Genomic DNA, 21,658 nt, shown 5'->3' on the forward strand with positions numbered 1-21,658 from the left:
ACGCATTCAAAGAGGGTGAGTAGGTGGTATAGAACATCATTTCGTCACATGATTTGAATGAAATGGCGACGTTTGTTCACTGCCTGGCCCCTAGGACTCTCCAGGCAAGCTCAAAGCCAGGTAAAGAGAGATTTAGAGACAAAGGATAAGAACTCAATTCTGAGAAGAATTCAGAATGACTGCAAACACCAAAAAAGAGAGAACAATAAAGATGGGAATGGAGAGAATGAAATAAAAGCAATTTGAAGCTACATACTCAAAGCAACTGGAGCTGAATCATTTCATAAATATTACCCATTTCACACAGCACAGGTCTCAAGAAATGCATGTTACAGTCAACATGCATCATCAGTTTAAAAACATCTGCTACTGCTCTAAAAAGAAATCTGTTTGCAAGCCGTGTTTTCAGTTATTGTTGTACTTCCTGGGTCACCTGGAGGGTAAAACCGTTGCCACCCCATCAATCGTCCCTGTCCGTAACCAGTCAGCTGCTTCCCTTGTTGACTGACATGCTTTCAGCCAGTGACCCAGAAGACCCTGCTGGGGAGGCCCAGGAAGTGCAAGGATAAGAGATATCCTAAGAATACGAAAAAGATTGAATTTAGTGAATGAAAACACCAGCTATAACATCTTCTGCACAAGCTGTATAGTGAATGGAAGTGGAAAACACTTTGACTTTGTTACAATCACTGTAAACTCCTAACAGCCCTTTCAACGATAACCTCAGTATGGGGACACGTTTCAGTCCGTCGCTGTATTTCGGGGTTCTACATGTTCTTGGGTTTGGAAATGACGCCATCAGGATAGCGCTTTTTAAACCGGGACACCACGTCGGGGTCAAGGAGGTGAATCCCATCGAGCTGGTTCCCAAGGGTCACCCTGAGGAGAGAGAGAGAGGGAGGAGACAGAGGGAGAAGAGGAAACAGGAGAGAGAGGTCAATCATTTCAAACCCTTGTCACTTTATTTCTTCTTACTTTCGATGTGTGTGTTTATAAATAATATATATGGCTTGGCTGTCCAGTGATTAAAGCTTGCTACCAGGAGGTCCCTAGATCAAATCCCAGCTCAGCCACTAACTCACTGTGACCCTCCTTGTGCTCCGTCCTTTGGATGAGACATGAAACCGAGGTCCTATTGGAAGTGACTCTGCAGCAGCAGCTGTGATGCATAGTTCACCCCTAGTCTCTGTAAGTCGCTTTGGATAGACGTGTCTGCTAAATGATTAATTTCCTTTAATATTTGATGGTGTTTGCAAAACGCAATACTATAGTCAGAGAAGATTGCACACGTTGGTCATTTTGCGTCAGGAATGATTTGGCTAGCTACTTCCCCCTCCCAGCCCCTCACCAGTTGGGCTGCACGTTGTGAGGTCTCCCAAAAAGCTCAATCTTCCGGGTCCCTGGAGACAAGCGCTCAATCATCCCGTAGATCTCATCAGGCTTGTGACTCGTAGAACGAACCTAGAGAGAGAAACAGACACAAAGACAAACACAGTTAAAATATGCAGTAACTGATAGTGATGCAACAAACAAGAAATTGATTTTTGATCAGCACAGCTTAAACTACCCTGGTACCCTGTTGGTATCATTTTTTTCTTCTGGGGAACTTCTTATGCAAATGTATTCCTGTGAGCGCTTCGAGTGTGAAGCTATACAAAACTGCACCAATACCAGATCCCCTGCAGTGAGCTGTGTGCACGCTGATGTGGTGATCAGAGATCCTGCAGTGAGCTGCGTGCACGCTGATGTGGTGATCAGAGATCCTGCAGTGAGCTGTGTGCACGCTGATGTGGTGATCAGAGATCCTGCAGTGAGCTGTGTGCACGCTGATGTGGTGATCAGAGATCCTGCAGTGAGCTGTGTGCACGCTGATGTGGTGATCAGAGATCCTGCAGTGAGCTGTGTGCACGCTGATGTGGTGATCAGAGATCCTGCAGTGAGCTGTGTGCACGCTGATGTGGTGATCAGAGATCCTGCAGTGAGCTGTGTGCACGCTGATGTGGTGATCAGAGATCCTGCAGTGAGCTGTGTGCACGCTGATGTGGTGATCAGAGATCCTGCAGTGAGCTGTGTGCACGCTGATGTGGTGATCAGAGATCCTGCAGTGAGCTGTGTGCACGCTGATGTGGTGATCAGAGATCCTGCAGTGAGCTGTGTGCACGCTGATGTGGTGATCAGAGATCCTGCAGTGAGCTGTGTGCACGCTGATGTGGTGATCAGAGATCCTGCAGTGAGCTGTGTGCACGCTGATGTGGTGATCAGAGATCCTGCAGTGAGCTGTGTGCACGCTGATGTGGTGATCAGAGATCCTGCAGTGAGCTGTGTGCACGCTGATGTGGTGATCAGAGATCCTGCAGTGAGCTGTGTGCACGCTGATGTGGTGATCAGAGATCCTGCAGTGAGCTGTGTGCACGCTGATGTGGTGATCAGAGATCCTGCAGTGAGCTGTGTGCACGCTGATGTGGTGATCAGAGATCCTGCAGTGAGCTGTGTGCACGCTGATGTAGTGATCAGAGATTCTCACCTCTGCCACAATGACATCGCAATCCAGCCCTCGATTGAACCCCTGCGGGCTGCCTTTAACACCAACCTGGGAGAACAAGAGAGAGAGAGAAGATCACTAAAAAAGTGAACTGAAACCCCAAGAAACTAACAGAGGCAAGCCGCAGATGAGCGTTTCAGCCAATGCGTTCATCAGTGTAGTGTGTGTGTGTGTAGAGAGATATTGGAAGTGTCTGTTTTTCCACCTGTTTGTTGAGTGTGATGCTATAGGCAGTGAATCCTGAACTTCACTCAATCAGGAACACAGGCAAAATAACAGAAGAAGTTAAGGAAGTCAAGCAGACAAACAGCTAGTGCTTTCATCAGCGTAATGTGTGTAAGAGAGAGAGAGATATTGGAAGTATCTGATTCTTCTCCTGTTTGTTGAGTGGCTCTTGCAGTGCGTTATTAGTTCTTCACGACACAGCACACCACACAGTCTGCCAGTGGTTAGCAAAGCAGCTGCAATTCTGTCCCCTCTGGAACTATGAACAACTCACCAGGCAGTGCTCCTTGCCGTGGTTCAGCCAGTGCCCAGTTCTCCCAGTACGAATGATTCTCTGCAACTGGTTTGTCTTCACCCAAATGATCTCGTCAGCTCGCTCGTAACTGGAACGCAGGACAAGATAAGAGAAACCAGTGAGATAGAGAGTCCGCTTGACCAGCTGTAGAATCAAAGCAGACAAATGAATGCCAGTCTGACAGAGTGAGGGGGAGGGGGGGGGGGGGGGGGGGGGGGGGGGGGGGGGGGGGGATTAGTCATTACACAACCTACTTCATTGAGGGGCATTCTGAACCTCAGGACTGGGCTCCTGATTATTTATCTAACAGAATTTGTCTCTTCAGAAAAACCCAGAGGTTGAAAAACATTAGTTTAGAATGCAGCCTAACCAGAGCATAAACTGCAATAGAGAACGAGAGAGAAGACGCACTACAGGATATAAAACAGGTAATGTAAAAGATGAAGGAAGTGGTAGCTGGTATACAAATATCACGTTAGTAAAACCTACCCCCAGAGTTTCAGACACTCTCTCCCGAGTTCCATCGCTCTGAAAACAAGAAGAAAACAATTCAAATCAGCACATTCCCCTCAGAGCATCGAACACAAAGGACAGGGCTCTATAACATGGGAATTTTGCCTACAAGTCTCAACCAAAAATTAAAATATTTACTGGCAATAAACTAGGTTAAAGAAATCTCTGTTTACAGGTCAGTGTTGCACTTCCTGGGTCCCTGGAGGGTGAAATCGTCCCACTCCTTCAGTCTTTCCTGTCAGAAACCAATCAGCAGCTAAAGAATGCAGCTCCTATATCTGCATATGGTTGCAGAAAGTTCTCTGTTTTCTACCCTCTCCTTCCAGGATGTCTTATTGCAAAACAAAGCATTGTAATACAGCAACAGCCAGTTACGTGTGTGCGAAGGCTTTCCCTCAATACAGAGCTGTGCTTTATGAAAGGTTGACTGGAGGATAATGGGACGGAGACTCTGACCTGCCGGTGACCCACAAGAACAGGAAGCCATCGTCCTGCAGCATGGGGATGTGCAGCTTCCTCATCTCATCGTCAGTCAGGGTCCCGTAGGGAAGCTCCATGTGGATATCCCAGGGGGGGTCCGCCATGACAACCGCAAACTTCCCCAGGATTGAGGCATCCAGGTAGCGGATATCACAACAGATCCACTGAGGAGAGAGCAGAGACACACACAGTATCAACAAGATAACACAGCAGATCCACTGAGAGGAGAGAGCAGAGACACACACAGTATCAACAAGATATCACAGCAGATCCACTGAGAGGAGAGAGCAGAGACACACACAGTATCAACAAGATATCACAGCAGATCCACTGAGAGGAGAGAGCAGAGACACACACAGTATCAACAAGATAACACAGCAGATCCACTGAGAGGAGATAGCAGAGACACACACAGTATCAACAAGATATCACAGCAGATCCACTGAGAGGAGATAGCAGAGACACACACAGTATCAACAAGATAACACAGCAGATCCACTGAGAGGAGAGAGCAGAGACACACACAGTATCAACAAGATAACACAGCAGATCCACTGAGAGGAGAGAGCAGAGACACACACAGTATCAACAAGATAACACAGCAGATCCACTGAGAGGAGAGAGCAGAGACACACACAGTATCAACAAGATAACACAGCAGATCCACTGAGAGGAGAGAGCAGAGACACACACAGTATCAACAAGATAACACAGCAGATCCACTGAGAGGAGAGAGCAGAGACACACACAGTATCAACAAGATATCACAGCAGATCCACTGAGAGGAGAGAGCAGAGACACACACAGTATCAACAAGATAACACAGCAGATCCACTGAGAGGAGAGAGCAGAGACACACACAGTATCAACAAGATATCACAGCAGATCCACTGAGAGGAGAGAGCAGAGACACACACAGTATCAACAAGATAACACAGCAGATCCTCTGAGAGGAGAGAGCAGAGACACACACACACACACAGTATCAACAAGATATCACAGCAGATCCACAGAGAGGAGAGAGCAGAGACACACACAGTATTAACAAGTATCACACAGATCCACTGAGAGGAGAGACAGGAGACAGCACAGAGACACACACACACACACAGTATCAACAAAATATCACACAGATTCACGAGAGGAGAGACAGCACAGAGAGACACACAGAAAGTAACAGCAATATATCACAACAGACAGACAGAGAGACAAGATCCGCTGACAGACACAAGGTAGAACATCAACACCAGCACATTTGGTTCCTTCGAGAATCTATAAGAATGAGAACATGCGAATGAGAGACAGATAGATAGATAGAGACCAACCACAGCAATGTGACACCATGAGAGAGAGAGAGAGAGGGTAATACTACCCCCCCCCCCCCCCCCGGGGCTCACCTGCGAGGGGAACAGCTTGCCCACGTTGGGGTCAGTGACCCCGGCCGCTAGCCCCAGCTGCGCCCCGCTGCTCTGCGCCCCCTCCAGCTCCCCCTCCTCCGCATCTGGGGGGCAGTCGATCTCGTAGTGCACGTACTTGCAAGTGTCCATGTGGAAGCAGGTGTTCAGGAAAGAGCAGTCACCCAGACTCTCATCAGTGTGCTTGTTTATAATGCGCCTGAGAGAGGAGAGGGAGAGAAGAGAGAGAGAGAGAGAGTGAGAGGTTTGGTAACCAAAAGTTGAAAAGAATCAGTCCATTCTACATTATCTCTCTGTGTATGCGCGGGGGGATGTCTCTCTGCGTGTGTGCAGAGGGAGGGAGTCTCTGTGTGTGCAGAGGGGGTGTCTGGTGTGTGCCTGTGCATGGGGGTGGCTCTGTGTGTGCAGGGGGGGGTTTCTCTGCTCTGCATACCTGAAGTGCAGTTTCCTGCAGGGTGGCCCTCCCTCGCAGGCTCGAACACACTCCTCCTTGGTCCCTTGGTCACAGAACTCCTGCACCTGGGCGCGGCCCCGTGACCTGAACTTCTCCACGATGCTCTGCTCCTTCGCCGTGCTGGTGTTCAGCAGCTCCAGGATCTCCCGGCTCACCTGATATGGCAGAGAGGCGAGACTGTGGCTCAGAGCCCAACACTCACACCAACCCCAGGGTTCAGAACTCCCCTTCACACTCCCACCGACAGCGGGGTTCAGAACTCCCCTTCACACTCACACCAACCCCGGGGTTCAGAACTCCCCTTCACACTCCCACCGGGGTTCAGAACTCCCCTTCACACTCCCACCGACCCCGGGGTTCAGAACCCCTCCTCACACTCACACTGACACACCCAGGTCTGGGCTGCACAATTCCCCTCAATGAAGTCTCTTATTGAAATGATCAGGAGCCAGGAGCTTGAGGTTAAATAAATTGTTCCTCCCTTACAGCTGCATGAACAACTCCTCCTATTAGTAAACCTACAGACTCAAAAATGAGACTTGCTCATGCTGCAATGAGAAGTTGTTCATCCAGAGAAGAATTACCAGGGTGCAGCAGGGCTAGTGTGAGTTTCTCTATGCTAACGGATGACAACAAATCAGAACTTCTTCAGTCACACATTCTCAGATCTCACCTTTTTGCTCTGCTGTTCCTTGGTAGACTGCTGACTCAATAAATTCTCGATCTCCCAGTGTAAATCGGAGGCCTGCACTTTGCCCCCCCGCGACTTCTTCAGGGCAGGAGGGTCCCCTGGGGCCCCCTGGCCCTTCTTATCCCCCGAGGAGGCGAGAGACGAAAGGGAGGGGGACAGGGAGAGGGAGGGAGAGGGGGAGAAGGAGATGGAGGAGATGGGTGGCAAGCCAGAAGCACTGGCTATCTGAGACATACTCGAAGAGGACATCGAAGAGGAGGGGGCGGGGCTAGCGTAACTGGCGGCGGAGCTGGAGGGAGCCGGGCTGGATTCTAAGTCTGCCCCCTTGCGTTTGACCCCGCCCCTGGCTGGCTGGGCGTGTACTGCTGTGTTGAGTTCGCCCAGGCTGGCTGTATTTGAAGTGACCGCTCCCCGCATGGCCCAGAGCTTCGGGTGGTCAGCGCTGGTCACTAGGGTGGGGGGCGGTGGGCGGCTGGGGTCGGAGGTCAGGGGTCGCACCTCAATGAGCTCCTGGGCTGCGAATTTGAGAAGGAGGCTCTCCACGCATGCTTGCTCCACTGGGTTTTCAGGCTGAGTGAAGGAAGAGAGAAATAAGTCTTACATTTGAAATTGTTATGCCTCATATGTATGCATTCACCTATTTAAAGATTATGGATTTTTTTTGTTGTTCTGCATCTTGTAAAGCTCTTTGTGATGGTTGGCCACTGTGAAAGGCGCTATATAAAATAAAGGCTGACTGATTGATTGATGGAAAACTGCTTATTCAATTTTGATTAAACTTGGGATTAAAAATATTCAGCATAAATTAGTCATCTCCAGCTAAGAGAACACCCCTTGGGAATCAAAGGGTTCTGAACCAAAGTATTACTTGGCATAATGCACGTGCATCAGCATCTGAAATGAACAGAATATGCAAGAGAAAAGCAACAGGCTGTATGTTAATAAACTATAATAATAAAGTAACTGTCAAACAAATTTAACACAGCACCCCGACACACGTTAAATGCAGCAGCAGCGGTAGATTCATTACGAATACATGTACAGGTTGCGTTAGCTTATCTGCTGATGCGTTCCTGAAACACACATGCCCAAAATGCTGCATCCCATCCATCGAATACTAAACGATCACTTGTCAACACAAAGGCTAATAAACTCCAGGGATTAGCATTTTGGTACATTTTTATGAATGTTTAAACTCTATGCAATATAGTATTTTAAACCATCTCTGTCTGTGTATAGATATACATATGAACACTGAATCAACAATGCGATCCAAGTCATTATTTTATTACTATAACATCTCAAAGCTCTGCAAATGTCTGTGATATTCTTTGAGTGCTAGATGCAGAAGCAGCTCTCTCCTTTGCTATGTCCGTGTTATCTCTGTAGTGCAAGAGGCTCCGAGATTTTTTTTGGGTTTCATTCAGCTCCTATCGGTCTCACTCGGCCATTGAAAAGTTTTCGCTGCCTTTTCTGGAGAAAAAACGACTAGAGACCCGCGCTTTATGTCTTTTTGATGATGTCAGACATCGGACTGGAAGGGAAACTGTTGCGGTTTTCAAAGAGTATAACCTGCAAAGACATTTTTGTACCAAACATGAAAGTATCTACCAGAAGTACAGCGGCCAGAGCAGAACTGACAAAGAAAGAATTAAAAGCAAAGTTAGCAGGTCAGCAGAAACTCCTTTTCAGAAGGCATACAATTCAAGAAAACGCATCACGTACCAGCTATGCCGTGGCAGAGCTGATAGACAAGAACTCCAAGTCGTTTTCTGAAGAACAATTTGTCCGGAAATGTTTTGATGGTGTATGCCAGAGAATCTGCCCAGGAAAAGCTAACGTATTTGACCAAATTCATTTGGCGAGACACACAACTGAGCGCAGAATTGAAGATCTGTCTACAGACCTACAGGGAAAGTTTCGTGAAAAAGCTAAAGAATTTACTTTGGACGAGAGTAGATACCCAGGACACAGCCCAGCTCACGACTGTCAGGGGCATCTCGGAAGACTTTAAAATTAGAGGGACTTGTAAACATTGCCAGTATGCATGGCACAGTTAAGGGGTTGGATATTTTTAAAGGAACTAACTAAAACGTTTGAGGATTGTGGATTACCGTGAGAAAAACTTGTTTCCGTCACTAGAGATGGACCCTCTGCAGTGGTAGGGTTACACAATGGACTTGCTGCTCATATCAGGAAAAAAGTGAACAACATACTATGATGCATCACACATCAGGAGGCACTGTGCTCAAAAGCTGTTCGTTTGAAAAATATAATGGAAGTGTTGTGAAAACAATTAATTACATTCGATCTACGAATCACAGGTTGTTCAAAGCGTTTCTGAATGAAGTGAGCGCGCAATATGCACACCTTTCCTTTCACACAGAAGTGAGGCAGCTCAGCGCTCTTGATGTGTTTAAGGGAGGAGATTGATATTTTCATGAAAGAGGAGGAAATGCAAGTGAAGGATCTGTCTGATCATCAGTGGGTTACTGATCTTGCCTTTTTGGTTGAGGTAACTGACCATTTGAATACCCTTAAACAGAAACTGCAAGTTTACAAGCCCGACTCAAATGTCAGGGGACCACTCTTGCATTTCTTGCTCATGTTCATTTTAAAATAGAAATGCTTCGGTTTCTAAGATTATTAGAAACAGTAATTATTCTAACATGTATTGCAAAATCCTAACTGGTATAGTTTACTTAAATTCACGTGAATAGAGGGGACATACGATTTCTTGCTTTGTTGCAATTATCTAACGTAAATTGGGTTTTCATTGTGTTTTAGTCGACAGTTATGCGATGAAACTGCATGGTTATGTAAATTGTGAGATTATTATTTTTTTGCGTTGTGAGGCCCTGTACCATTCTTGAGTAAGCCAATGTAGTCCGCAGTAGGAAAGAGTCTGGCCAGCCCTGCTCTAGATGGTATAAACGAATGCGGGGTCTGCATCACGGTCGGGTTGACAAGTGTTGGTTTCCTTGGACGGTTTGACCACTTAGATCTTGGCAACACCAGGGGTTTAGACAATCAAATCCGAGTCAAACTTCTTGTGTGTTTGCAAATCAGGATGAGAATCTCACTTCACGGTTCCAGAGCTCTTCTTTACTGATACCGGGTCACTTGGGAAGTTGTCCGATTATCTGAGCTTCCCACGGACACAAAGCTTTGCATGCCTACCTGAGGCCTGGCAGTGCTGGTGCCTTCCATTCTGCCCTTCTCTCCATGCTGGATGATTAGGAGTAAAGTCACGTGACATTGGGAGAGGCGGCGGCGTGGCGCTCATCGTGGTACTGCTCGGTCTTTCTGTGAACGCTACTCGTTTGAGCACCTTGTCGTTACATTCCAGCCCCCCCCCCACCCCACCATCCCTGGATTACTTGCTGTTATCTGTAGACCATCTGGTTATACGTTAGATTTCTCTAACTTTATTTCTCGAGGAGAAGATAATGTCACGTAGACTGTCCTCAGTCTCCTGCTATAGACAACTGTACATCACTGACCAATAGCCTGGGTGTTACAGATGGTCCAGTTTCCAATCCATACTGGAGTAACATCTGTGACTTCATTTGAACTCGTGGCCACTCTCTGGAGGGCTTAAGGTCACAGCAGATGTGAAAAGACAATCAAAACTATGCAGTGATGCGACAAAATGAGTAGAACCTATTCTTCTAAAAGTATCACAGGAGACACGACAGGTGACACTGGAGTGACACAAAAAACAGGATTGAATAGTACAGATTTTTTTTTATTTGTCGTGAACAACTTCAGAGAATAATCAGAGAATAGCTTCAGTGGACGTGGTCCACCAGGGTGAAGCAGCATCCAGACTGACGGAGGAAAACAGAATACTTGCCATGGAAGAAAAAAACTCAGAGCTTTGTGTTCAAAGGTACTGGAGAAGCCTGGTCTGTATAACTTACTGCTATATGTTGAAATGCCATCAGTGAAGACACTCATAATTACAACATCGTGATGACGAATATGTACCAGTCTTGATCGCAGTCTAGTCAGTAGCAATTTTAAAGTTTTATAGAGCTGGCAGTTTTCAAACCTGTCTCATCGCGTCTGTGTCTCTTCAGGTGTGTGAGATCATGTCGCTGCAAACGCATGACGAAAAATGGCACCACCCCTAGTGTGCAGCGGCTTTTATTGAGAACAGAAGTCGCTTTTTCTGATCATTATTTAGTATCTGCTAATGACACCTAGACTGACCCTCTAAACTGACCTAAAATGACCCTCCCATCATGTGTAGCACCTCGTTCGACTCGTAATGAACAGGGTTTGAGAGACAAGAATACCAGGAGCACCGTACTCACCTCTAGCAAGTTGCTAGACGAAGGGTAAGTGATGAGTTTTATACAAACTTCAGCTCAACCCTTTACCCTGTAGGGGATGTGGGTCCTTAAATGTTAGTACTGCTGTAAGAACCATAGCGACCTCTCTTCCAAATTTTGTGAAACACTTTTTGTTTCAAGTCTTTTTTTTTCCCACATCAGTTCATCAAGTCAAGCATTCAGGGTGTACGTATAGGCGCTAGACAGGGTGTATGTATAGGCGCTAGACAGGGCGAATGTATAGGCGCTAGACAGGGTGTATGTACAGGCGCTAGACAGGGTGTATGTACAGGCGCTAGACAGGGTGTATGTACAGGCGCTAGACAGGGTGAATGTACAGGCGCTAGACAGGGTGTATGTACAGGCGCTAGACAGGGTGAACGTACAGGCGCTAGACAGGGTGTACGTACAGGCGCTAGACAGGGTGAACGTACAGGCGCTAGACAGGGTGAACGTACAGGCGCTAGACAGGGTGAATGTACAGGCGCTAGACAGGGTGTATGTACAGGCGCTAGACAGGGTGTATGTATAGGCGCTAGACAGGGTGTATGTATAGGCGCTAGACAGGGTGTATGTATAGGCGCTAGACAGGGTGTATGTATAGGCGCTAGACAGGGTGTATGTACAGGCGCTAGACAGGGTGTATGTATAGGCGCTAGACAGGGTGTATGTATAGGCGCTAGACAGGGTGTATGTACAGGCGCTAGACAGGGTGTATGTATAGGCGCTAGACAGGGTGTATGTACAGGCGCTAGACAGGGTGAATGTATAGGCGCTAGACAGGGTGTATGTATAGGCGCTAGACAGGGTGTATGTACAGGCGCTAGACAGGGTGAATGTACAGGCGCTAGACAGGGTGAATGTATAGGCGCTAGACAGGGTGTACGTACAGGCGCTAGACAGGGTGAATGTATAGGCGCTAGACAGGGTGTATAGACAGGGTGTATGTATAGGCGCTAGACAGGGTGTATGTACAGGCGCTAGACAGGGTGTATGTATAGGCGCTAGACAGGGTGTATGTATAGGCGCTAGACAGGGTGTATGTATAGGCGCTAGACAGGGTGTATGTATAGGCGCTAGACAGGGTGTATGACAGGGTATAGGCGCTAGACAGGGTGTAGACAGGGTGTATAGGCGCTAGACAGGGTGTATGTATGCGCTAGACAGGGTGTATGTACAGGCGCTAGACAGGGTGAATGTACAGGCGCTAGACAGGGTGAATGTACAGGCGCTAGACAGGGTGAATGTACAGGCGCTAGACAGGGTGTATGTACAGGCGCTAGACAGGGTGTATGTACAGGCGCTAGACAGGGTGAATGTACAGGCGCTAGACAGGGTGAATGTACAGGCGCTAGACAGGGTGAATGTACAGGCGCTAGACAGGGTGAATGTACAGGCGCTAGACAGGGTGAATGTACAGGCGCTAGACAGGGTGTATGTACAGGCGCTAGACAGGGTGAATGTACAGGCGCTAGACAGGGTGAATGTACAGGCGCTAGACAGGGTGAATGTACAGGCGCTAGACAGGGTGAACGTACAGGCGCTAGACAGGGTGAATGTACAGGCGCTAGACAGGGTGAACGTACAGGCGCTAGACAGGGTGAACGTACAGGCGCTAGACAGGGTGAACGTACAGGCGCTAGACAGGGTGAATGTACAGGCGCTAGACAGGGTGAATGTATAGGCGCTAGACAGGGTGAATGTACAGGCGCTAGACAGGGTGAATGTACAGGCGCTAGACAGGGTGAATGTACAGGCGCTAGACAGGGTGAACGTACAGGCGCTAGACAGGGTGAACGTACAGGCGCTAGACAGGGTGAACGTACAGGCGCTAGACAGGGTGAACGTACAGGCGCTAGACAGGGTGAACGTACAGGCGCTAGACAGGGTGAACGTACAGGCGCTAGACAGGGTGAACGTACAGGCGCTAGACAGGGTGAACGTACAGGCGCTAGACAGGGTGAACGTACAGGCGCTAGACAGGGTGTATGTACAGGCGCTAGACAGGGTGAATGTACAGGCGCTAGACAGGGTGTATAGTACAGGCGCTAGACAGGGTGTATGTATAGGCGCTAGACAGGGTGTATGTATAGGCGCTAGACAGGGTGAATGTATAGGCGCTAGACAGGGTGTATGTATAGGCGCTAGACAGGGTGTATGTATAGGCGCTAGACAGGGTGAATGTACAGGCGCTAGACAGGGTGAATGTACAGGCGCTAGACAGGGTGAATGTACAGGCGCTAGACAGGGTGAATGTACAGGCGCTAGACAGGGTGAACGTACAGGCGCTAGACAGGGTGAATGTACAGGCGCTAGACAGGGTGAATGTATAGGCGCTAGACAGGGTGAATGTACAGGCGCTAGACAGGGTGTACGTACAGGCGCTAGACAGGGTGAATGTACAGGCGCTAGACAGGGTGAATGTATAGGCGCTAGACAGGGTGTATGTACAGGCGCTAGACAGGGTGAATGTACAGGCGCTAGACAGGGTGAATGTACAGGCGCTAGACAGGGTGAATGTACAGGCGCTAGACAGGGTGAATGTACAGGCGCTAGACAGGGTGAATGTACAGGCGCTAGACAGGGTGTATGTACAGGCGCTAGACAGGGTGTATGTATAGGCGCTAGACAGGGTGAATGTACAGGCGCTAGACAGGGTGTATGTACAGGCGCTAGACAGGGTGTATGTATAGGCGCTAGACAGGGTGTATGTATAGGCGCTAGACAGGGTGTATGTATAGGCGCTAGACAGGGTGTATGTATAGGCGCTAGACAGGGTGAATGTATAGGCGCTAGACAGGGTGTACGCTAGACAGGGTGCTGTAGTGTATGTATAGGCGCTAGACAGGGTGTATGTACAGGCGCTAGACAGGGTGAATGTACAGGCGCTAGACAGGGTGAATGTACAGGCGCTAGACAGGGTGTATGTATAGGCGCTAGACAGGGTGTATGTATAGGCGCTAGACAGGGTGTATGTACAGGCGCTAGACAGGGTGAATGTACAGGCGCTAGACAGGGTGAATGTACAGGCGCTAGACAGGGTGTATGTACAGGCGCTAGACAGGGTGAATGTACAGGCGCTAGACAGGGTGAATGTACAGGCGCTAGACAGGGTGAATGTACAGGCGCTAGACAGGGTGTATGTACAGGCGCTAGACAGGGTGAATGTACAGGCGCTAGACAGGGTGAATGTACAGGCGCTAGACAGGTGTGTATGTAGACAGGCGCTAGACAGGGTGAATGTACAGGCGCTAGACAGGGTGAATGTACAGGCGCTAGACAGGGTGAACGTACAGGCGCTAGACAGGGTGAACGTACAGGCGCTAGACAGGGTGAACGTACAGGCGCTAGACAGGGTGAACGTACAGGCGCTAGACAGGGTGAACGTACAGGCGCTAGACAGGGTGAACGTACAGGCGCTAGACAGGGTGAACGTACAGGCGCTAGACAGGGTGAACGTACAGGCGCTAGACAGGGTGAATGTAGGCGCTAGACAGGGTGAATGTACAGGCGCTAGACAGGGTGAATGTACAGGCGCTAGACAGGGTGAATGTACAGGCGCTAGACAGGGTGAATGTACAGGCGCTAGACAGGGTGAACGTACAGGCGCTAGACAGGGTGAACGTACAGGCGCTAGACAGGGTGAATGTATAGGCGCTAGACAGGGTGAATGTACAGGCGCTAGACAGGGTGAATGTATAGGCGCTAGACAGGGTGTATGTACAGGCGCTAGACAGGGTGAATGTATAGGCGCTAGACAGGGTGAATGTATAGGCGCTAGACAGGGTGAATGTATAGGCGCTAGACAGGGTGATGTACAGGCGCTAGACAGGGTGTATGTACAGGCGCTAGACAGGGTGAATGTACAGGCGCTAGACAGGGTGAATGTACAGGCGCTAGACAGGGTGAATGTACAGGCGCTAGACAGGGTGAATGTACAGGCGCTAGACAGGGTGAATGTACAGGCGCTAGACAGGGTGAATGTACAGGCGCTAGACAGGGTGAACGTACAGGCGCTAGACAGGGTGAACGTACAGGCGCTAGACAGGGTGAACGTACAGGCGCTAGACAGGGTGAATGTACAGGCGCTAGACAGGGTGAATGTATAGGCGCTAGACAGGGTGTATGTATAGGCGCTAGACAGGGTGAATGTATAGGCGCTAGACAGGGTGTATGTATAGGCGCTAGACAGGGTGAATGTACAGGCGCTAGACAGGGTGAATGTATAGGCGCTAGACAGGGTGAATGTACAGGCGCTAGACAGGGTGAATGTACAGGCGCTAGACAGGGTGTATGTACAGGCGCTAGACAGGGTGAATGTACAGGCGCTAGACAGGGTGAATGTACAGGCGCTAGACAGGGTGAATGTACAGGCGCTAGACAGGGTGAATGTACAGGCGCTAGACAGGGTGAACGTACAGGCGCTAGACAGGGTGAATGTACAGGCGCTAGACAGGGTGAATGTACAGGCGCTAGACAGGGTGAATGTACAGGCGCTAGACAGGGTGAACGTACAGGCGCTAGACAGGGTGAACGTACAGGCGCTAGACAGGGTGAACGTACAGGCGCTAGACAGGGTGAACGTACAGGCGCTAGACAGGGTGAACGTACAGGCGCTAGACAGGGTGAACGTACAGGCGCTAGACAGGGTGAACGTACAGGCGCTAGACAGGGTGAACGTACAGGCGCTAGACAGGGTGAATGTATAGGCGCTAGACAGGGTGTATGTACAGGCGCTAGACAGGGTGAATGTACAGGCGCTAGACAGGGTGAATGTACAGGCGCTAGACAGGGTGAATGTATAGGCGCTAGACAGGGTGTATGTACAGGCGCTAGACAGGGTGAATGTACAGGCGCTAGACAGGGTGAATGTACAGGCGCTAGACAGGGTGAATGTACAGGCGCTAGACAGGGTGAATGTACAGGCGCTAGACAGGGTGAATGTACAGGCGCTAGACAGGGTGAATGTACAGGCGCTAGACAGGGTGAATGTACAGGCGCTAGACAGGGTGAACGTACAGGCGCTAGACAGGGTGAACGTACAGGCGCTAGACAGGGTGAACGTACAGGCGCTAGACAGGGTGAACGTACAGGCGCTAGACAGGGTGAACGTACAGGCGCTAGACAGGGTGAATGTACAGGCGCTAGACAGGGTGTATGTACAGGCGCTAGACAGGGTGAATGTACAGGCGCTAGACAGGGTGAATGTATAGGCGCTAGACAGGGTGAATGTACAGGCGCTAGACAGGGTGTATGTACAGGCGCTAGACAGGGTGTATGTACAGGCGCTAGACAGGGTGTATGTACAGGCGCTAGACAGGGTGAGGGTGAATGTACAGGCGCTAGACAGGGTGTATGTATAGGCGCTAGACAGGGTGTATGCTAGACAGGGTGCGCTAGACAGGGTGAATGTATAGGCGCTAGACAGGGTGAACGTACAGGCGCTAGACAGGGTGAACGTACAGGCGCTAGACAGGGTGAATGTACAGGCGCTAGACAGGGTGAATGTACAGGCGCTAGACAGGGTGAATGTACAGGCGCTAGACAGGGTGAATGTACAGGCGCTAGACAGGGTGAATGTACAGGCGCTAGACAGGGTGAATGTACAGGCGCTAGACAGGGTGAATGTACAGGCGCTAGACAGGGTGAACGTACAGGCGCTAGACAGGGTGAACGTAGGCGCTAGACAGGGTGTATGAAGGCGCTAGACAGGGTAACGTACAGGCGCTAGACAGGGTGTATGTACAGGCGCTAGACAGGGTGTATGTACAGGCGCTAGACAGGGTGAATGTACAGGCGCTAGACAGGGTGAATGTACAGGCGCTAGACAGGGTGAATGTACAGGCGCTAGACAGGGTGAATGTACAGGCGCTAGACAGGGTGAACGTACAGGCGCTAGACAGGGTGAATGTACAGGCGCTAGACAGGGTGAATGTACAGGCGCTAGACAGGGTGAATGTACAGGCGCTAGACAGGGTGAGTACAGGCGCTAGACAGGGTGAACGTATAGGCGCTAGACAGGGTGAACGTACAGGCGCTAGACAGGGTGAATGTACAGGCGCTAGACAGGGTGAATGTACAGGCGCTAGACAGGGTGAATGTACAGGCGCTAGACAGGGTGTATGTATAGGCGCTAGACAGGGTGAATGTATAGGCGCTAGACAGGGTGAATGTACAGGCGCTAGACAGGGTGAATGTACAGGCGCTAGACAGGGTGAATGTACAGGCGCTAGACAGGGTGAATGTACAGGCGCTAGACAGGGTGAATGTACAGGCGCTAGACAGGGTGAATGTACAGGCGCTAGACAGGGTGAACGTACAGGCGCTAGACAGGGTGAATGTACAGGCGCTAGACAGGGTGAATGTACAGGCGCTAGACAGGGTGAATGTACAGGCGCTAGACAGGGTGAATGTACAGGCGCTAGACAGGGTGAATGTACAGGCGCTAGACAGGGTGAATGTATAGGCGCTAGACAGGGTGAATGTACAGGCGCTAGACAGGGTGAATGTACAGGCGCTAGACAGGGTGTATGTACAGGCGCTAGACAGGGTGAATGTACAGGCGCTAGACAGGGTGAATGTACAGGCGCTAGACAGGGTGAATGTACAGGCGCTAGACAGGGTGAATGTACAGGCGCTAGACAGGGTGAATGTACAGGCGCTAGACAGGGTGAATGTATAGGCGCTAGACAGGGTGAATGTACAGGCGCTAGACAGGGTGAATGTACAGGCGCTAGACAGGGTGAATGTACAGGCGCTAGACAGGGTGAATGTACAGGCGCTAGACAGGGTGAATGTACAGGCGCTAGACAGGGTGAATGTACAGGCGCTAGACAGGGTGAATGTACAGGCGCTAGACAGGGTGAATGTATAGGCGCTAGACAGGGTGTATGTACAGGCGCTAGACAGGGTGAATGTACAGGCGCTAGACAGGGTGTATGTATAGGCGCTAGACAGGGTGAATGTACAGGCGCTAGACAGGGTGAATGTATAGGCGCTAGACAGGGCGAATGTACAGGCGCTAGACAGGGTGAATGTACAGGCGCTAGACAGGGTGAATGTACAGGCGCTAGACAGGGTGAATGTACAGGCGCTAGACAGGGTGAATGTACAGGCGCTAGACAGGGTGAATGTACTGTACAGGTGCTAAACAGGGGTGTATTTTTTTCAACATACAATTTGAAGACATTGAAAAGAGAGTTCTATTCTAAACGCTGATCATTGAATTTTTGTTTTTTTTAGTATTTCTTAATTCCTCACAATCAAGTGCTTAACCCTGCAATGCCCAAGCATTTAGAAATGAGGAAAGCAACTTCATTTCTGTAACTTGAACAAAACACGCACACATTCTGGCTTGAGGCTGGATTTAAATAATAATAATAATAATAATATAGAGAGGGGTGGCTAAGCATTATATCACATGTGCTAAAGAAAGAGCATTACAGGGTTAACGGTTTTGAGTGATACAAGAACCCCAGAAAAGCTTCACTTCAACGAGAGAGCGAGAAATACCCTCAACATAACCAGAGGCAGCCCCTGACACTAAACACACACACGTACTTACACTCTGTGTGCGGGACACCAATAAGAAATGTTCACTGCACGGAAACATGTAGACTCACTGACAAACGTTTCGATAAGAAGTCTTTCAGTGTCTTCCGAAGAGACTCTTTCAGTGTTTCACTGCGGACTCACGGTGGACAGCGCGCTGGTTATGGCGAGGGAGTCAATGGGCAGAGCCAGTCCAATGTCACTCAGGTACAGCAGCAGTGTCCTCTCCAGAACCGGGTCGATACGCACATCCTGCTGGCTCTCCCTCTCCTGACCGGGCCGAGTCACAGGACCCGGGCTGTCACTGCGGGCTTGGCCAAGGTCAGGATTCGACAGGTCTGAGAAGAAAGGGACAAGGGCAGAGTGTGAGGTGTGAGAAGGGAGAGATGAGGAGAGAGGATGAGAGAGGGCAAGGACAGGGGCAGTGTGAGGTGTGAGAAGGGGAGAGAGGGAGAGGACAAGGGCAGAGTGTGAGGTGTGTGAAGGGAGAGATGAGGAGAGAGGATGAGAGAGGGCGAGGACAGGGGCAGAGTGTGAGGTGAGAGAAGGTGAGAGAGGGAGAGGACAAGGGCAGAGTGTGAGGTGTGTGAAGGGAGAGATGAGGAGAGAGGATGAGAGAGGGTGAGGACAGGGGCAGAGTGCGAGGTGTGTGAAGGGAGAGATGAGGAGAGAGGGAGAGGATGACAGAGGGAGAGGACAAGGGCAGAGTGCGAGGTGTGTGAAGGGAGAGATGAGGAGAGAGGATGAGAGAGGGTGAGGACAGGGGCAGAGTGCGAGGTGTGTGAAGGGAGAGATGAGGAGAGAGGGAGAGGATGACAGAGGGAGAGGACAAGGGCAGAGTGCGAGGTGTGTGAAGGGAGAGATGAGGAGAGAGGATGAGAGAGGGTGAGGACAGGGGCAGAGTGCGAGGTGTGTGAAGGAAGAGATGAGGAGAGAGGGAGAGGATGACAGAGGGAGAGGACAAGGGCAGAGTGCGAGGTGTGAGAAGGGGAGAGAGGGAGAGGACAAGGGCAGAGTGTGAAATGTGTGAAGGGGTGAGAGGGAGAGGACAAGGGCAGAGTGCGAGGTGTGTGAAGGGAGAGATGAGGAGAGAGGGAGAGGATGACAGAGGGAGAGGACAGGGGCAGAGTATGAGGTATGTGAAGGGAGGGGGGAGAGAGGGTGAGGATGAGATAGGGAGAGGATGAGAGAGAGAGGACAGGGGCAGAGTGTGGAGGGAGAGGACAGGGGCAGAGTGCAAGGTGTGTGAAGGCAGGGGGGAGAGAGGATGAGATAGGGAGAGGATGAGAGAGGGAGAGGACAGGGGCAGAGTTTGAGAAGGGAGAGAAGGAGAGTGGAGGGAAAGAGATGGAGGGGATATGAAGAAGGGAGGGTGGGAGAGGGGAAAGAGGAAGGAAGAGGAACATCACTGAATACCAAGGGCATTAAAGCAAACACTGTGCTTCCATTAAACCAAGCGTGTTGTGGAGGCTGCAGGATAAAAACGGGCAACACCCTCAAAGAAGCGAAAACAGAACTATCTACAACAAACCTGAAATTATAGTTATATATCCATATCAAATTCTAATATCTCAAACATAATGTATGTGCTGTATTACTGTTAATATAAAAACACAAACAATAAGGAAGAATATTCTAAAATAAAAAATACTAATAACATTCGTTTGTCAAGTAACGTTTCAATTGCAGTGTCGGTTTATACCAGGGTCCCGTCAATCACATTTTTCATACTTTACCCAGACTGTTTCCTCCTCAAGAAGCGACACCCAAGTCTTTGTGAAAGTGTTTCAAAAACCTACATTTCACTCCATGGTAACCAATTCCTTTTATATTAAAACACAGTCTACGTACTCCAGAGGGAGTTGCATTTCTTTCAAACAATATATATATATATATATATATATATATATATATATATATATATATATATATATATAAATGGTTCTATAGCCGACTGCAATTTGTTTTTACCCTGAATCGTAGAGTTCTCTCAACACCGTGCAAGTAAAATAGTTTTGCAAAGGTAGCATCCTCCTTCTTGGTAGGGTAGTTTGCATGTGCTGTTGTGAATGCTGTATTGTGCGTGCCTGCATTTCTATCTGTTTGTGTTTGTATATCACGCTCCAGGTTTGCTATAACGTTTTATCCTTTATATACACACACACACACACACACACACACACACACACACACACTCTCTCTCTCTCTCTCTCTATATATATATATATATATATATATATATCTATATATATATATATATATATATATATATATATATATATGAGAGAGAGAGAAATGACTGACTCCACCACCCCTAATTAGAGCACCTGATGGGGCTCAGGGTGGAGTTGAAAAGGTATGACATTTGGACCTCACTGAAGCACCCGTCAGAGTACAGTATAAAGAACATTATCAAAGGCTGGTATATTTCAGGCATCTATCTATTGGTAGACCTAGAAGGATTACCTAAATACTGCATTACATTTTCACAGCACGCAGGATTGGGCACATTCGGGAACTGTATGAATCTGTATTCATTATTATTATGAGTATTATTAAGTAGTATCGATATTTGCCTGCTGAGTTTCGATACTATTTGTAATGTTGTCGATATCAGTTTGAAAAGTGATGTTAATTATATTACACCATTTTTATTTTTTTTAGCTATTCTCTATACAGCCACCGAGATTAACTGCTGGACTGATTTAACCAGACTAGCCTTTACGTATATTAGCTACAGATGCAATGTTTGCCGTATCGTCGCTAGCTCTCACAGGCGAGGTTCACACGTGTGTACCTATTCCCAGCTGCGTGGGGTCTTTCCTCCGTCTCTGCAGCCTCTCCCGCAGAGAATCCAGTTGCTTTTTGTGCGCTTGAATGTTACTCCACGTATCCGACATTTTAAGATACTGTGGTTTCCCTCTTCAGCGCTGACAATGCTGTATAAACAAACTCAAAGGGGGAATGCCTCACGGGTCGGTCCGCCACCCCGTTCTGCTTTTGCACCGTTTCAAACAAACGTGGACAAAAACTACTCTTAAGGCTCAGGAACATGCAGCGGTAAGGCTACGCCAACAGGCCCACTCAATCAAGCACAAAGCTGCACCTCAGCGACTGGAAACCGCGCTCAGAGGTTCCGGGTTACCCAGGCGAGC

General features: G+C 49.0%; 1 protein-coding gene across 1 annotated transcript; it reads right to left on the reverse strand.

The window, feature by feature from the left end:
• Positions 1–504: 504 nt before the first annotated feature.
• On the reverse strand, positions 505–21,634 carry mettl3 (methyltransferase like 3). Its single transcript, XM_041239514.1, has 11 exons — positions 21,301–21,634; positions 18,648–18,841; positions 6,598–7,185; positions 5,904–6,079; positions 5,453–5,669; positions 4,032–4,219; positions 3,552–3,590; positions 3,042–3,150; positions 2,525–2,590; positions 1,349–1,461; positions 505–879 (listed from the first exon to the last, which is right to left on the reverse strand). The coding sequence occupies exons 1-11, from the start codon at positions 21,401–21,403 to the stop codon at positions 768–770; spliced, it is 1,905 nt and encodes a 634-aa protein (XP_041095448.1). The 5' UTR covers positions 21,404–21,634; the 3' UTR covers positions 505–767.
• Between the last annotated feature and the right edge of the window lie 24 nt (positions 21,635–21,658).

The sequence above is a fragment of the Polyodon spathula genome, chromosome 55 (genome assembly GCF_017654505.1).
Source record: "Polyodon spathula isolate WHYD16114869_AA chromosome 55, ASM1765450v1, whole genome shotgun sequence".
NCBI lineage: Eukaryota > Metazoa > Chordata > Actinopteri > Acipenseriformes > Polyodontidae > Polyodon > Polyodon spathula.

Coding starts and splice junctions, on each gene's coding strand:
- mettl3 (XM_041239514.1), bottom strand. CDS start 21,403: ATGTCGGATACGTGGAGTAACATTCAAGCGCACAAAAAGCAACTGGAT. Junction 18,842..21,300: donor CCCCACGCAGCTGGGAATAG/GTACACACGTGT, acceptor CTTTCTTCTCAG/ACCTGTCGAATCCTGACCTT. Junction 3,591..4,031: donor TTCTTGTGGGTCACCGGCAG/GTCAGAGTCTCC, acceptor TCTTGTTTTCAG/AGCGATGGAACTCGGGAGAG.